The sequence below is a fragment of the Salmo salar genome, chromosome 28, assembly GCF_965601325.2.
Source record: "Salmo salar chromosome 28, fSalSal1, whole genome shotgun sequence".
Classification (NCBI taxonomy): domain Eukaryota; kingdom Metazoa; phylum Chordata; class Actinopteri; order Salmoniformes; family Salmonidae; genus Salmo; species Salmo salar.
This window is the reverse complement of record NC_138318.1, coordinates 23,698,458-23,716,176: the sequence shown is the minus strand read 5'-3', so window position 1 is coordinate 23,716,176 and position 17,719 is coordinate 23,698,458. Positions and strand designations below refer to the sequence as shown.

The following is a 17,719-nucleotide window of genomic DNA, read 5'->3' as shown; positions in this document are numbered from 1 at the left end:
GACCAGATGTGGGTCAAGGAGACAGATATCTATCTATCTGAGCCAGTGAATAGCTCCTCCAGCTGGGATGGTACGAGGGAGGTGGAGAAGACGAGCATCCTGCTGTGGTCATTGAGGGGAACGAACAGAGCTGGAAGCACCACATTCCTACCAGATGGGTTCTCTTGTACCCTCTTAACCCGAGACCCTGGTCCTGGTGATAGGGTCACCTCTCTCATCCCTCAGTCAACCAACTGAACACCAGATTAGCTGCAGGTCAGACAAGGTTAAGGAGGTAGGATCATCAGCTTTCCTGACAAATAACAACAACATCTAGCCTACAGCTGTCAATTTCATACCACATCAATCTCTATTTAGACAGAATTCTGTAGAACCTCTAATACTTAGAGGTAAAAGATCTTTCAGAAGTAAAAATCCTTGTTTGGTATAATGCCACAATACATCTGAATAATTACTTTATTATACTGAAGGGTCAGAGTGCATTTTAGTATTACCTATGACCCCTAGTTTACACCAGCTAGGCCTACATGTAACCCAGATATGCTAATAAGGGCAAGGGGACCCACTGCTTATTATTTCTGGCTGTTTTCAGGTCCATCAGGATTAGCTGAGGTGATGGTATATGCTGTGCTGTGTGACCTGATAATGTGGGACGACTGAGTACAGTATCGGTTTTGACCTCTACCACGACCCTAGACCCCTGTGTAGCCATCTGGCTCACAGATGACCCTCTGATCCCCATAGCTATGAAGACACAGGAATAACCGGAACCAATCAGGTGACTGTAAAGAAGGCTCGACATACACTATGGGGTGCTAAGACATCCACTCAAACACAAGCGGTCCTTATTATCTCATTGATTAAAATCAGGATTCATCTATGCATAGGTCTACATAGCTACATACATTGATTACCGTGTGTACTGTTACATCACAACATACACTGAGTGGAGCACAAATTAGGGACACCTGCTATTTCCATGACAGACTGACCAGGTGAATCCAGGTGAAAGCTATGATCCCTTATTGATTTCACTTGTTAAATCCACTTCAATCAGTGTAGATGAAGGGAAGGAGACAGGATAAAGAAGGATTTTTAAGCCTTGAGACAATTGAGACATGGATTGTGTATGTGTGCCATTCACAGGGTGAATGGGCAAGACAAAAGATTTACGTGCCTTTGAACGGGGTTTGGTAGTAGGTGCCAGGCGCACCGGTTTGAGGGTGTCAAGAACTACAACGCTGCTGGGTTTTTCACGCTCAACAGTTTCCCGTGTGTATCAAGAATGGTCCACCACCCAAAAGACATCCAGCAAACTTCACAGAACTGTGGGACCATTTGGGGTCAACATGGGCCAGCATCCCTGTGGAACGCTTTCGACACCTTGTAGAGCCCATGCCACAACAAATTGTGGCTGTTCTGAGGATAAAAGGGGGGGTGCAACTCAATAATAGGAAGGTGTACCTAATGTTTTGTATACTCAGTGTATATACTGGGTGACAAATTATTTGTATTTTCTCTGTGGACCCATTTTCTGAAAGACGAAAAGTGAACACACGGGAACACAGAATGAAAAGCCCAGACCACCAGTCTTGTTCGACCACAGTCCTCAACTATAATAACAAAACACCCGAGTTTGGCCTCACTTGAGAGGGAGCTAGAACACAGATAACAGCTTTAGCCAATCTGTTCCTTTCATCACATTTGTGGAATGTTCACCCCACTGGGTAGCAGGTATGTGGGCCTGCTAAAGGCCAGGCTGGTGGGGATCACATGACCACATGACCTGGCTGTCAGGCAGGCATAGAAAGAGAGAGGCAGCTCCCAGGCTCTCTCTGGCTCTGCTGTGTGAATACTGCTGATCAGCGCTGCCTGCTAGTGGGAGTACAGAGAGATGCAGCCTTCCCTGAGGGGTTCCCTCTTCTACAACCAACCTCTCATTTACTGACCAAACTGTTACTCAGCGTTAAATAAGACGATACAGGACAGCTGTCACCGTGGCAACAGAACAGAAAACGATGTTTCCATGGCAAAACAGCTGCATGACCTTCTCACCTCATCACCATCTCCTCGGGATGCTGATTTGATTGGCTTCCACAGCTTAACATCAAATCATTTGTATTACATGAGACTGTGTTAAGTCCTTACAAAAAGGTGATCCTCAATCTACCCTCAGCGATAATGGAAAAAATAGCCTTTTCTCACTCTTGCTTTCCAACAGGCTGAGTGACTCACCAGAAGAGCAATCGATGTAAGTGGGAAAACAGTGTGTTACAGGAGGCCATCATAGGGAGGTAGTCATAGGTTAAATGAACGCACACTCTTAAACATGTATATGGAGGACGTACTCACAGACATTCCCTGTATTGTCAAAACTGTTGAGAACCTCATTCACTCTGATGGGCCCGAGGTTATCTCTGGAAATGAATGAGAGAGAAATATGATTATACAGTGTGTGTAAGCTGCACAGTGCTCGGCTTAAACATAGGACAACAAGGATCTCAAACCCACCTGAGAAAGGCACTGAACTCTGGGAAGGAAGCACTTGTGTATTCCACCCACTGGCCTTCGGAGGGGTCATCTGTCTCTTGGTGCGTGACACTGGTTTTGTTGAACAGGTTGAAGGAGGAGAATCTCCGGACAGACACCTGCTTGACCTCTGAGTCTGCACTGTCCAGTTGTTTCTGCCTCAGCACCTGAGGGAGTGGGAGATATAGCAACTGTCAAACCACACAACCTGACCTGCTTTAAAAACACCACCTCAAAACACATGTACTGACCAAATTAGAGTGACATGGAGGTATTAGAACCTTCTATCTAGCCTAGTGATGAAGATCTGATATGGCTCCAGGCTCTATTGTTCATCCTTGAAACTGATCCCCACAGTTCCTGTAGTAATTATCTTGTCACAGAACACCTTTATTACTAGCCCTTGCTCAGTGCAATATGAATTAGTGATGTTTTATTTGTATTTTTTATACTATACAGTATTTGAAATGCAAGAGGATATTTCTGGAAGCATTTTGTGTATCAGTGAAATGCCCATGTAAGGACAAAACCTCCCTCTCAGGTCATGCCCTCACACTGTTATGGTTACAGCCCAACTGGGACAGAGGACTGGAGAGCTGTATATAATCTGTTACACATGTTACTGTAAATACAGATACAGGTCTATGAATGGTAAATTGCTGATAAATGTAGCTTAGCTAAAGCCAGTATATATCTAGCTAGCTAATGGCGCAATGATATTAGCTAGCTAGCTAACGTTAGGCGCAATGCAACATTGATTCTGTCAGTTGATAACAAACCCATTGGAAATGTGACGCTTGTTTTACCTGTCGTAGGAGAGTCCATCTTGCACGAGCTACGTCGGTTCCACAATTAGGGTCTCGATTGGATTGGTGGTTGGTAATGAGCTCTTTTTCTTTATTTTCTGGCAAGGATGGCAACGGCGATTCGTGATATTTACATTTTTCTGGTTCACCTGTCAACTTCCCTTCCATCCTGTCTTCAGTGTTTTGGGCAAAAATAAATACAATTCTACAATGATTTACAGTGTGAAGCACACGGTCTAATAAAGCGAGTATGGCTCTGTTAGTTCACAGAATAGGACAAGTAGTACAGTGGTAGCGTGTCATCAACCGGTAAAACCCGAACTGCTCCGGTGCTGATGGAGAAAGCATGCTACTTCCGTACACTTGTGACAGCAAGACATAGCAATGTATTACCAACATCATCGAACGCAGTATTGAGTTACAAATCGTATGCCGTCTGGGATTGATTATTTTTGCCTAGTTTATACGCCATCAAACAGCGCTCAAATCAATGTTTTGAAAATGTTCTGCTAGTATCCTGGAGGTTGCGCAACGGCAAAGGCAATCAAACTACATTTAATTACAGTAACTATGGACTATTAAAGCGACACAAGAAGACATACTTGATACTGTTATTTTTTTAAAGAAAAATGTGTTCAAACTTGGGATGGGGTTCACTTTCAAAACAATGATTGACATGAAATTATAGCTTGGTCTGTCAGTTACAGTGACAGCGACTATGTGTTCCATGACCAGTCTGCATTCGTGGCTCAGTCCTCTGATTCGGGGAGGTACATTTAATCAAGTCTGGAGCCTTTTCACCTGCAAACCTAGAGGATTGATCTACCTAACGGGTACACGTCGTTGCACAATAGTAAAGGTGCTGTACTCGCTCTCTATTGGTGCTAGTTACACCGCAGACCTTTACCTCTGATTACTGTCCTCATCTAATATTTAAGGAATGTTTCTAGGGATATGTTACTGACAAACATGCTAGCCTTGTAGTAACCAAAGATGAAGTGGATATCGTAGAGAAACTGATCCTTTTGTTAGAATCTGATAGGCAATGGGGTCTTGTTTTTGTTGTTGGAAATGTACTCTCAAACAGTCAATCCAAATGTATAAAGGCACATATATTCAGATGACAGTCACACTGTGAGCATTTGTGCATACATTTCACCTAATATGTTCATGTCCTTCAGGACCCTTCCAGCTCCACTGTGGAATTCAACTCTCGTAATAAGAAATACAGAAGTCTGGAGAGGTCTTTCAAGAGAAGGTTAAGGGTCATATACCAGAGGTTCTCCGTAGGCCCAGACAATACAATGGTAAAGTTGTGCCTGATGTTTTGGCAAAGGTGTCTAAACAACTAACACTGGTTTAATAAAGTAGTCATTTTACTGACAAACAGCTGTCTCTCCAGATCCAGGGGCGTAACCATGTGTACTTCATGGAGGGGGATGGCATCTATAGAATGGATACCAGGCAGGGTAAGCACAATTTTCTGGACAGACCTTTCCCTAATCACACCACTTTCTACTACTGTCCAGAGCTGAAGATAAGTAAATTACATTAAACAATGTAAGGTGTGGGTTTGTGACTGACTGGCTGCAGGTGACCCAGAGCCAGAAAAGGTGTTGTGTCTGGACTCCGTGGGGGAGGGAGATTGGAGCCTCCAGAGGTTGCGTCTCTCCCCCAGTGAGCATGCCCTGGCTGCCACAGTGAAGGCCCCCCACAGAGAGGAGGCCAGATGTGTCCTTGTCAAGCTAGGAGACAGAGAACCTACCCTGGACCCACCTCAACCTCTACTCACCATTGACAAGGTCTTCAGCGTCGGTGAGAGAGAGGGTTTATAACATGGATATAAACAGCGTAGTGTTATACTGTGCCTTCGTGAAACTTTTCAGCCTTATTCTAAAATTGATTAAATAGATTTTTTTCCTCATAAATCTATATTCAGACCCTTTACTCAGTACTTTGTCTAAGCACCTTAGGCAGCAATTACAGCCGTGAGTCTTCTTGGGTATGACGCTACAAGCTTGGCACACCTGTATTTGGGGAGTTTCTCCCATTCTTCTCTGCAGATCCTCAAGCTCTGTCAGGTTGGATGTGGAGCTTTGCGGCACAGCTATTTTCAGGTCTTTCCAGAGATGTTAGATCGGGTTCAAGTCCGGGCTCTGGCTGGGCCACTCAAGGACATTGAGACCTGTCCCGAAGCCACTTTTGCATTGTCTTGGCTGTGTGCTTAGGGTTGTTGTCCTGTTGGAAGGTGAACCTTCACCACAGTCTGAGATCCTGAGCGCTCTGAAGTAGGTTTTCACCAAGGATCTCTCTGTACTTTGCTCCGTTCATCTTTGCCTTGATCCTGAGGAGTCTCCCAATCCCTGCCATTGAAAAACATCCCCACAGCATGATGCTGCCACCACCATGCTTCACCGTAGGGATGGTGCCAGGTTTCTTCTAGACGTGATGCTTGGCATTCAGGCCAAAGAGTTCAATCTTGGTTTCATCAGACCAGAGAATCTTGTTTCTCATCGTCTGAGAGTCTTTAGGTGCCTTCTGGCAAATTCAAAGTGGGCTGTCATGTGCCTTTTACTGAGGAGTGGCTTCTGTCTGGCCATTCTACCATAAAGGCCTAATTGGTGGAGTGCTGCAGAGATGATTGTCCTTCTGGAAGGTTCTCCCAACTCCACAGAGGAACTCTGTTGCTCTGTCAGACTGACCATCGGGTTATTAGTCACCTCCCTGACCAAGGCCCTTCTCCCCCGATTGCTCAGTTTGGCCGGGCGGCCAGCTCTAGGAAGAGTCTTGGTGGTTCCAAACTTCTTCCATTTAAGAATGATGGAGGGCACTGTGTTCTTGGGGACCTTCAATGCTGCAGAAATGTTTTGGTACCCTTCCCCAGATCTGTGCCACGGACAATTCCTTTGACCTCATGGCTTGGTTTTTGCTCTGACATGCACTGTCAACTGTGGGACCTTATATAGACAGGCGTGTGCCTTTCCAAATCATGTCCAATCAATTGAATTTACCACTAGTGGACTCTAATCAAGTTGTAGAAACATCACAAGGATGATCAATGGAAACAGGATGCACCTGAGCGGAATTGCGAGTCTCATAGCAAAGGGGCTGAATACTTATGTAAATAAGGTATTTCTGTTTTTTTATTTGTAATACATTTACGAACCTTTCTAAAAACCTGTTTTCGCTTTGTCATTATGGTTATTGTGTGTAGATTGCTGAGGATTCTTTTTTAATTAATCAATTTTAGAATAAGGCTGTAACTTAACAAAATGTGGAAAAGTCAAGGGGTCTGAATACTTTCCAAATACACTGTGTTTAATATGGACTCTTCTACACAGAAAATAAGATGTGTGAGGATTGTCGTGTGTGTGTGTGTGTGTGTGTGTGTGTGTGTGTGTGTGTGTGTGTGTGTGTGTGTGTGTGTGTGTGTGTGTGTGTATGTATGTATATGTATAGAGTGGGCTACAGATGACATCCTATTCTACAGCAGTCAGCAGAAACTCCAGTGTCACCATGTGTTCCGTCTGGACCTGACTGCCACTGGGACCAGAAGTGCCCTGTTGTACCAGGAACAGCAGCCTGAGTAAGAATAACACACACCTCCCTTTTTTACACCTGTGTGTGTGTGTGTACATCATGTACTGTAATGTTCGGAAGAGGCCATGTTAGGACACGAGCCATTAAAACACAGAGAACATGTGTTAAAGTGCTCTGTTTTCTTAAGTTTTCTTTTGTCCACAGTGTGTTTGTTGAGGTGAGTCTCTCCAGAGACAGGAGGCTGGTGCTTGTTAACTGTAGCAGTAAGAGGAGCTCTGAGGTGTGGCTGATTGACAGCGCCAAGCCCCTTATGGAGCCCACTCTGGTCCAGGCCCGCCTCCCTGAGCTGCTGTACCATGTAGAGCACTCCCACGGCCAGCTGTACATCCTGGCCAACACTGGACCTGGACAAGAGTACCAGGTAGCCTACTGCCTCAGACAATCCCATAGATATTGATAGAGTACCAGGTAGCCTACTGCCTTAGACAACCCCATAGATATTGATAGAGTACCAGGTAGCCTACTGCCTCAGACAACCCCATAGACATTGATAGAGTACCAGGTAGCCTACTGCCTCAGACAACGCCATAGACATTGATAGAGTACCAGGTAGCCTACTGCCTCAGACAACCACATAGACATTGATAGAGTACCAGGTAGCCTACTGCCTCAGACAACCCCATAGACATTGATAGAGTACCAGGTAGCCTACTGCCTCAGACAACCCCATAGACATTGATAGAGTACCAGGTAGCCTACTGCCTCAGACAACGCCATAGACATTGAAATAAAAATATTCTCTATGGACAAATCAGTGGATCTGCATGCAAACAAACAGCACGCACAGTTGCACACTGTGCTTGTGTGTGTACATGACTTGATAAATGCATGTGTTATCAGTATAATCTATGATTCTATTCTATGCTGTCCCAGGTGTTGAGGGCACCTCTCTCATCCCCCTCCATCAAACACTGGGTCCCAGTGTGTAGCCCTGGTCCTGGGACAGCTGTGAAGGACATGGAGGTGCTCCAGGACCACTGTGTGTTGGCCACCAGGGACCCCTTAGGCCTGCTAGCACTCCAGGTGGTCCCACTATCCCAGCCAGCAACCACATCCACCCTGCAGGTGACAGAAATAGCTATATGAAGGCATCACTCTTATTTGATTAGTATCATTTTTATTCCACAGTTTTAAAATACATAAACTGTTACCTCTTAACAGGCTACTCTATTTCTCCTCCTGCTGAGGCAGTTGATTATCATTCTGATGGCCATGACTATGTTGAACACTGCACTGCCTAGCCAGGTGTACTGGTAGTATACTGTATCATGAAAGCGAGGCCTTAAACGAATACTGAGATTCCGGCAAAGCCATGAAACGACCTCTAACTTCCTTCATACTGCACGCAGAGACATAAAAAGGACATCCACAACTTAATTGCTAGAATCTAGCAGTATCCCTTTAACCAGAACTGTCCTCCATCTCTCAGCTGCCACCGTGGGCCTGTGCCATAGAGACCAAGAGGGCTGGGCTGACAGACAGTGGCTGGTTGGAGTTCCTCCTGTCGTCTCCAGTCCACCCCCCTGTCCTGTACCGCTACTCCCCCAGGGAGAACAGGCTCCTCTTACAGGAGGACACAGAGGAACACAGAACCCCCCAGGAGTATCAAACCACCCGACTAGAGGCCCCCAGCCAGGTAGACTGGATCTGAATCGTACACACACACACACACTCAGAGAGGAAAGCCTCAAGAATACAATGCCGAAATGATGGGTGTGGACTGTATTTTGGTAATCCACTGATGACCTACCAGCCTGCAGTAAGGGTTCACCAGAGGCTCATGAAACACCAAAGTCTAGGAGCTCACACACACATTACATTCCCTCACATACAAGCACATTTTCTTTCGAAAACAGTATGTCATATTTTGTGTGTGTATAGTGATTACTGTACTCTCTCTCTCTCGGCCTATAGGACGGTACCATGGTACCACTGACTCTCTTCCACATACCTATGTTGGAGGAGCTGAGGGGTGCTCCATTGCTGGTGCATGTGTATGGGGCCTATGGCATGGACCTTAACATGGACTTCAGCCCAGACAAAAGACTGCTGCTTGAAGATGGCTGGGCTCTGGCCTACTGCCATGTCAGGTAGCGCTACAACTCCCAGAAGCCTTTGCACCACAGAAACATTGTTCCTACAGGATAAAGTCTGTTGTTGTGGGTGGCTATATTAATTGTTAGTGCTCTCATTGTAATGTTTTCTGTAGAACATATAGTACCAGTCAGAAATGTGGACACACTTACTCATTCAAGGGTTTTTCTTTATTTTTACTATTTTCTGCATTGTAGAATAATAGTAAAGACATAAACTATGAAATAACACATATAGAATCATGTCGTAACTAAATAAGGTGACAAATCAAAATATATTTTATATTTGAGATTCTTCAAAGTAGCCACCCTTTGCCTTGATGACAGCTTTGCACACTCTTGGCATTCTCTCAACCAGCTTCATGAGGTAGTCACCTGGAATGCATTTCAATTAACTGGTGTGCCTTGTTAAAAGTTAATTTGTGGAATTTCTTTCCTTAAGAGTTTGAGCCAATCAGTTGTGTTGTGACAAGGTAGGGGTGGTATACAGAAGATAGCCATATTTGGTAAAACACCAAGTCCATATTATGGCAAAAACAGCTCAAATAAGCAAACATAAATGACAGTCCATCATTACTTTAAGACATGAAGGTCAGTCAATCTGGCAAATTTCAAGAACTTTGAAAGTTTATTCATGTGCAGTTGAAAAAAACGTCAAGCGCTATGATAAAACTGGCTCTCATGAGGACCGCCACAGGAAAGGAAGTACCAGAGTTACCTCTGGTTCAGAGAATAAGTTCTTTAGAATTACCAGCCTCAGAAATCAGCAATTAACTGCACCTCAGATTGCACCTCACAGAGTTCAAGTAACAGACACATCTCAACATCAACTGTTCAGGGGAGACTGCGTGAATCAGGCCTTCATGGTTTAATTGCTGCAAAGAAACCACTACTTAAGGACAACAAAAAGAAGAAGGGACTTGCTTGGGCCAAGAAACACGAGCAATGGACATTAGACCAATGGAAATCTGACCTTTGGTCTGATGAGTCCAAATTTGAGATTTTTGGTTCCAACCTCTGTCTTTGTGAGATGCAGAGTAGGTGAACGGATGATCTTCGCATGTGTGGTTCCTACCGTGAAGCATGGAGGAGGAGGTGTGATGGTGCTGTGCTGGTGACACTGTCAGTGATTTATTTAGAGTTCAAGGCACACTTAACCAGCATGGCTACCACAGCATTCTGCAGCAAATACGCCATCCCATCTGGTTTGCGCTTAGTGGGACTATCATTTGTTTTTCAACAGGACAATGACCCAAAACACACCTCCAGGCTGTGTTAGGGCTATTTGACCAAGAAGGAGAGTGATGGAGTGCTGCAACAGATGACCTGGCCTCCACAATCACCCGACCTCAACCCAATTAAGATGGTTTGGGATGAGTTGGACCGCAGAGTGAAGGAAAAGCACCCAACAAGTGCTCAGCATATGTGGGAACTCCTTCAAGACTTATGAAGCTGGTTGAGAGAATGCCAAGAGTGTGCAAAGCTGTCATCAAGGCAAAGGGTGGCTACTTTGAAGAATCTAAAATCTATTTTGATTTGTTTAACACTTTTTTGGTTATTATATGATTCCATATTTATTATTTCCTAGTTTTGATGTTTCTACAATGTAGAAAATAGTAAAAATGAAGAAAAACCCTTGAATGAGTAGGTGTGTCTAAACTTGACTGGAACTGTATATGATTATCTGTCTTGTAAAAAAAGGAGTTTGCAGCACTTCTGAATGTTTTACCACTCTGACTACATGTGTGGTTGTAGGGGTGGAGGTGAGCGTGGCCTGGGCTGGCATAGACAGGGTCGTATGGAGGGCAAATCGAGAGGAGTGGAGGACCTGGCTGCCTGTATCCACAGGCTCTATGACCTGGGGGTGTCGAGACCCTCTCTGACCGCCCTCACCGCTCGCAGTGCTGGGGCCATACTGGTGGGGGCGCTCTGCAACCTACACCCCCACCTCATACGAGCTGTCACACTACAGGTAAAACCACCCAGACCCTACCTGCAGCCTTCAAAAACACACACACATTTCCACCCCTATTTTCTCTGCTCTCTCAGGCCTGAATCCTTACTTGTGAAAAGTGTGTGTAACTTAACTTTCTGCGCAAATACCCCATTGACGTCAACAGTGGCGACCCGCAGTTCAAGGCAGGTGGGGCAGAGCCGGTGGGGTTTTGAGCCCCACATTTTTAGCAAAAATAAATAAATAAAATGTTACATATACACATATATATATATATAATACACTGCTCAAAAAAATAAAGGGAACACTTAAACAACACAATATAACTCCAAGTCAATCACACTTCTGTGAAATCAAACTGTCCACTTAGGAAGCAACACTGATTAACAATACATTTCACATGCTGTTGTGCAAATGGAATAGACAACAGGTGGAAATTATAGGCAATTAGCAAGACACCCCCAATAAAGGAGTGGTTGTGCAGGTGGTGACCACAGACCACTTCTCAGTTCCTATGCTTCCTGGCTGATGTTTTGGTCACTTTTGAATGCTGGCGGTGCTTTCACTCTAGTGGTAGCATGAGACGGAGTCTACACCCCACACAAGTGGCTCAGGTAGTGCAGCTCATCCAGGATGGCACATCAATGCGAGCTGTGGCAAGAAGGTTTGCTGTGTCTGTCAGCGTAGTGTCCAGAGCATGGAGGCGCTACCAGGAGACAGGCCAGTACATCAGGAGACGTGGAGGAGGCCGTAGGAGGGCAACAACCCAGCAGCAGGACCGCTACCTCCGCCTTTGTGCAAGGAGGAGCAGGAGAAGCACTGCCAGAGCCCTGCAAAATGACCTCCAGCAGGCCACAAATGTGCATGTGTCTGCTCAAACGGTCAGAAACAGACTCCATGAGGGTGGTATGAGGGCCCGACGTCCACAGGTGGGGGTTGTGCTTACAGCCCAACACCGTGCAGGACGTTTGGCATTTGCCAGAGAACACCAAGATTGGCAAATTCGCCACTGGCGCCCTGTGCTCTTCACAGATGAAGCAGGTTCACACTGAGCACGTGACAGACGTGACAGAGTCTGGAGACACCGTGGAGAACGTTCTGCTGCCTGCAACATCCTCCAGCATGACCGGTTTGGCGGTGGGTCAGTCATGGTGTGGGGTGGCATTTCTTTGGGGGGCCGCACAGCCCTCCATGTGCTCGCCAGAGGTAGCCTAACTGCCATTAGGTACCGAGATGAGATCCTCAGACCCCTTGTGAGACCATATGCTGGTGCGGTTGGGCCTGGGTTCCTCCTAATGCAAGACAATGCTAGACCTCATGTGGCTGGAGTGTGTCAGCAGTTCCTGCAAGAGGAAGGCATTGATGCTATGGACTGGCCTGCCCGTTCCCCAGACCTGAATCCAATTGAGCACATCTGGGACATCATGTCTCGCTCCATCCACCAACGCCACGTTGCACCACAGACTGTCCAGGAGTTGGTGGATGCTTTAGTCCAGGTCTGGGAGGAGATCCCTCAGGAGACCATCCGCCACCTCATCAGGAGCACGCCCAGGCGTTGTAGGGAGGTCATACAGGCACGTGGAGGCCACACACACTACTCAGACTCATTTTGACTTGTTTTAAGGACATTACATCAAAGTTGGATCAGCCTGTAGTGTGGTTTTCCACTTTAATTTTGAGTGTGACTCCAAATCCAGACCTCCATGGGTTGATAAATTGGATTTCCATTGATTAATTTTGTGTGATGTTGTTGTCAGCACATTCAAATATGTAAAGAAAAAAGTATTTAATAAGATTATTTCTTTCATTCAGATCTAGGATGTGTTGTTTAAGTGTTCCCTTTATTTTTTTGAGCAGTGTGTATATATATATATATATATATATATATATATATATATATATATACATACAGTTGAAGTCGAAAGTTTACATACACCTTAGCCAAATACATTTAAACTCAGTTTTTCACAATTCCTGACATTTAATCCCAGTAAAAATTCCGTGTTTTAGGTCAGTTAAGATCACCACTTTATTTTAAGAATGTGAAATGTCAGAATAATAGTAGAGAGAATGATTTATTTCAGCTTTTATTTCTTTCATCACATTCCCAGTGGGTCAGAAGTTTACATACACTCAATTAGTATTTGGTAGCATTGCCTTTAAATTGTTTGACTCGTGTCAAACGTTTCGGGTAGCCTTCCACAAGCTTCCCACAATAAGTTGGGTGAATTTTGGCCCATTCCTCCTGACAGAGCTGGTGTAACTGAGTCAGGTTTGTAGGCCTCCTTGCTCGCACACGCTTTTTCAGTTCTGCCCACAAATTTTCTATGGGATTGAGGTCAGGGCTTTGTGATGGCCACTCCAATACCTTGACTTTGTTGTCCTTAAGCCATTTTGCCACAACTTTGGAAGTATGCTTGGGGTCATTGTCCATTTGGAAGACCCATGTGCAACCAAGCTTTAACTTCCTGACTGATGTCTTGAGATGTTGCTTCAATATATCCACATAATTTTCCTCCCTCATGATGCCATCTATTTTGTGAAGTGCACATGTCCCTCCTGCAGCAAAGCACCCCCATAACATGATGCTGCCACCCCCGTGCTTCACGGTTGGGATGGTGTTCTTCGGCTTGTAAGCCTCCCCCTTTTTCCTCCAAGCATAACATTGGTCATTATGGCCAAACAGTTCTATTTTTGTTTCATCAGACCAGAGGACATTTCTCCAAAAAGTACGATCTTTGTCCCCATGTGCAGTTGCAAACCGTAGTCTGGCTTTTTTTATGGCTGTTTTGGAGCAGTGGCATCTTCCTTGCTGAGTGGCCATCAGGTTATGTCGATATAGGACTCGTTTTACTGTGGCTATAGATACTTTTGTACCTGTTTCCTCCAGCATCTTCACAAGGTCCTTTGCTGTTGTTCTGGGAATTATTTGCTCTTTTCACACCAAAGTACATTCATCTCAATGAAACAGAACGCGTCTCCTTCCTGAGCAGTGTGACGGATGCATGGTCGCATGGTGTTTATACTTGCGTACTATTGTTTGTACAGATGAATGTGGTACCTTCAGGCGTTTGAAAATTGCTCCCAAGGATGAACCAGACTTGTGGAGGTCTACATAGTTTTTTCTGAGGTCTTGGCTGATTTCTTTAGATTTTCCCATGATGTCAAGCAAAGAGGCACTGAGTTTGAAAGTAGGCCTTGAAATACATCCACAGGTACACCTCCAATTGACTCAAATAATGTCAATTAGCCGATCAGAAGCTTCTAAAGCCATGACATAATTTTCTGGAATTTTTCAACCTGTTTAAAGGCAGTCAACTTAGCGTATGTACATTTCTGACCCATTGCAATTGCGATACAGTGAATTATAAGTGAAATAATCTGTCTGTAAACAACTGTTGCAAAGAAAAAGCCATATCTCAGACTGGCCAATAAAATAAAAGATTAAGATGGGAAAAAGAACACAGACACTGAACAGAAGAACTCTGCCTAGAAGGCCAGCATCCCGGAGTCACCTCTTCACTGTTGACGGTGAGACTGGTGTTTTGCGGGTACTATTTAATGAAGCTGCCAGTTGAGGACTTGTGAGGCGCTTGTTTCTCACACTAGACACTCTAATGTACTTGTCCTCTTGCTCAGTTGTACACCGGGGCCTCCCACTCCTCTTTCTATTCTGGTTTGAGCCAGTTTGCACTGTTCTGTGAAGGGAGTAGTACACAGCGTTGTACGAGATCTTCGGTTTCTTGGCAATTTCTCGCATTGGTAAGGATTCACTCCATTGTGCTGGAAAGAAAGCTCTGCTGTTGGGACAGTTTTATGTAGGCCCTAACAGTTTGTGGGCACAGCTTGTCGCCATTATAGTGGGGGGCAGCAGGTAGCGTAGTGCTTAGAGCATTGGGCCAGAAAGGTTGCTGGATCGAGTCCCCGAGCTGACAAGTAAAAAATCTGTCATTCTGCCCCTGAACAAGGCAGTTACCCCACTGTTCCCCAGTAGGCCGTCATTGTATATAAGAATTTGTTCTTAACTGACTTGCCTAGTTAAATAAAGGTTAAAAATTGTGCAATTAGTGTGTAGTGCCTTTGCTGGCATGCATCTAATTTACATGCTAAAATCGCCACTGGACATCAATGTATAATTAGTGGAAAAGTTCAAATTACAGTACGGCCACATATCTTGAGTAAGGATTAGGCCTTCACCCTCACAAGTCACTGGTTAGGTGTTCTCTTCTGTCTCCAGGCACCTTTCCTTGATGTGCTGGGCACTATGCAGGAGCCCAGTCTGCCCCTGACGCTGGAGGAGAGGGGGGAATGGGGGGACCCCATGTCAGACCCCTGCCAAAGGGACACTATCGCCTCCTACTGCCCCTGTCATAACATTACACCTCAGGTTTGCTTATAAACCTTACTGTACACAACACAAAACCATAAAATAATATGCAAACATTGCCCAAACAACTTTTAAACTCTGTGCTTTTTCTCTTTGGGGTTTTAGGCTGCGTATCTGTATAGCACTTTGTGACAACTGCTGAGATAAAAAGGGCTTCATAATTTAAATTGGCATTTTTGTGTGTGTATTCCACAGCACTACCCCTCCATGCTGCTCACAGCCTACATAGAAGACAACAGAGTGCCTGTAGCCGGAGTACACAAGTACGAGGAGAGACTTCAGGAAGCAATTCACACACACCTCAATGGCCACCCTGTATCTGGTGAGGAGATAGACATGAAACAGTTACTCTCCCTAAAGCACATTCCAATGAAGACTCATTATCCCAGAATTGTCCAGAGTTTTGTTCTTCCTGAAGAGCAGCAGTGTGGTCAGATTGAGGTCCCACTAGAGGAGTGTGTGTTCCTCAGGAGACTGCTGTAATGGATCATTGCTAGAAGTGTAGGAGTTTATATCCAGTACAGAGCAGAGGTCACCTTGTAGCACAGCAGCTCTATGTGAATCAGCATCAGCAAGTCATACTGATTCCCCCAGTGAGGGACTTACTCTAGCTCTTTACCGCTCCTTAATAATCTCACATCAATTCAATTTCAATATAAGGCCTTTATTGGCATGGGAAACATATGTTAACATTGCCAAAGCAAGTGAAGTAGATAATAAACAAGTGAAATAAATAAACAGTAAACATTACACTCACAGAATTTCCAAAAGAATGAAGACATTTCAAATGTCATGTCTATATACAGTGTTGTAACGATGTGCAAATAGTTAGTGCAAAAGGGAAAATAAATAGACATAAATATGGGTTGTGTTTGTACATCGCTCTCTTTCTCTCAACCACACACTGTCTCCTACTCTGTTTCTCACACACACATTCACTCTGTCTAATTTTCTGTCACTCACAGACATACACACTTGTGTGCAGAGGCAGAGAGGGTCTCTCACTAATCTCTACCCCTCTCCTCTGTCATTGATAAAGTGCTGATCGCACACCCACAGCCGGGTTCATTAGCATGTTTATGAGATAGTGTATCAGCAGGAGAGATAAGGAACAATACACTGGGCTCTGGCAAGGTCAGGAGGAGGCTTGTGAAACACAGCACATTGAGGAGAAAGGGAGGGAGGGAGGACAAGAGGGAGGGAGGGGAGAGAGCGGGAGGGGAGAGAGAGGGAGGGATGGAGCCTAGGAGAGCAGCAGTCAGATTAGAAAGAAATGACTGAGGACTTTTCAGAATTAGAGCTCCTCTTGTTTCCTTTGCTCTTCTCATCAAGCTGTGATCACAGGAGGAAACACTACAGAACACACCAGACACTCACTACATTATAGGGGAAACACCTATTGCTTTTGCACCCAGCCTAAAATATCTTCGCTACTATTGATTAAATGACCATTTTGCTACTAGAGGGACTGGATATTGTTGCACCCCGCCTGACTGCAGCCACATTCCGATCAGAACACTTCCTCCCTGGCAATGACAACCTCTGATGTGGTCATGTTGACAGAGATCGGACACTTGTATTGGACATGATGAACAATGCTGATTTGTTGTTTGTGTTGTCATCTCTGTATCCAGAATCTGAGCCCACACCCAGTGTCATTCTGGACCTTCAACCAGGAGCAGACCACTTTGGCCCAGGGGACTTTGAACTGTCTCTGACTGAGGTACCTATGGGCTCTCTCATGATATCCCTTCTTTTATAGAGTCCACGACAATATGAACTGATCAGTCTCTGACCCATAAACCATCTGAGTGGCACCCTATATAGTGCATGAGTTAGTGTAGATTTATGAACACTACATAATCATAAACACTGTAATAAGCATCACTAACCTGCCAACCAAGGTTGTTGAGTTATAAAACATGTTGGCATTGTTGATATGGAGTTATGGAGTCAGGTAAGAGGATTACACTATTATACATTGCTGTTCTCGGGCTGACCTGACAGCCCACTCCTGTCTCTCTCCCTTCCCCACTCAGAGTGCTCGACAGCTGGCCTTTCTCCACACAGAGCTGGGCCTGAACCAGCAGAAGACCAAAAACAGGCGGAATTAGAAGGAAGTGTGGAGGAGAACTCATCAGAGCCATATAGAGATACATGTGTGGTTGAGTAAAATAAAATAAACATTTTGGGGGTATGAACTCAAAATATAAAGACAACAATTTATATATTTTTTTTACTGAGTTACAGTTCATATAAGGAAATTAGTAAATTGAAATAAATAAATGAGGCCCTAATCTATGGATTTCACATGACTGGGAATACAGATATACATCTGTTGGTCACAGAT

General features: G+C 44.8%; 2 protein-coding genes across 2 annotated transcripts in view; one reads left to right on the top strand and one right to left on the bottom strand.

The window, feature by feature from the left end:
- Window positions 1-3,700, bottom strand: part of camkmt (calmodulin-lysine N-methyltransferase) — a 243,920-nt gene extending 240,220 nt beyond the window's left edge. Inside the window, exons 1-3 of the mRNA XM_014179982.3 lie at window positions 3,336-3,700; window positions 2,512-2,696; window positions 2,353-2,417 (exon numbers count right to left, since the gene is read on the bottom strand). Of these exons, the coding sequence (XP_014035457.1) occupies window positions 2,353-2,417; window positions 2,512-2,696; window positions 3,336-3,503 (418 nt within the window). The 5' untranslated portion in view covers window positions 3,504-3,700. The remainder of the gene's footprint in view (window positions 1-2,352; window positions 2,418-2,511; window positions 2,697-3,335) is intronic.
- Window positions 3,701-3,808: 108 nt separating this feature from the next.
- Window positions 3,809-17,670, top strand: prepl (prolyl endopeptidase like). The gene is made up of 14 exons (XM_014179971.3): window positions 3,809-4,194; window positions 4,517-4,642; window positions 4,738-4,804; window positions 4,929-5,150; window positions 6,795-6,921; window positions 7,080-7,296; window positions 7,809-8,000; window positions 8,365-8,571; window positions 8,850-9,025; window positions 10,784-11,000; window positions 15,220-15,369; window positions 15,565-15,691; window positions 17,004-17,092; window positions 17,409-17,670. The coding sequence occupies exons 1-14, from the start codon at window positions 4,054-4,056 to the stop codon at window positions 17,481-17,483; spliced, it is 2,133 nt and encodes a 710-aa protein (XP_014035446.3). The 5' UTR covers window positions 3,809-4,053; the 3' UTR covers window positions 17,484-17,670.
- Window positions 17,671-17,719: the final 49 nt, after the last annotated feature.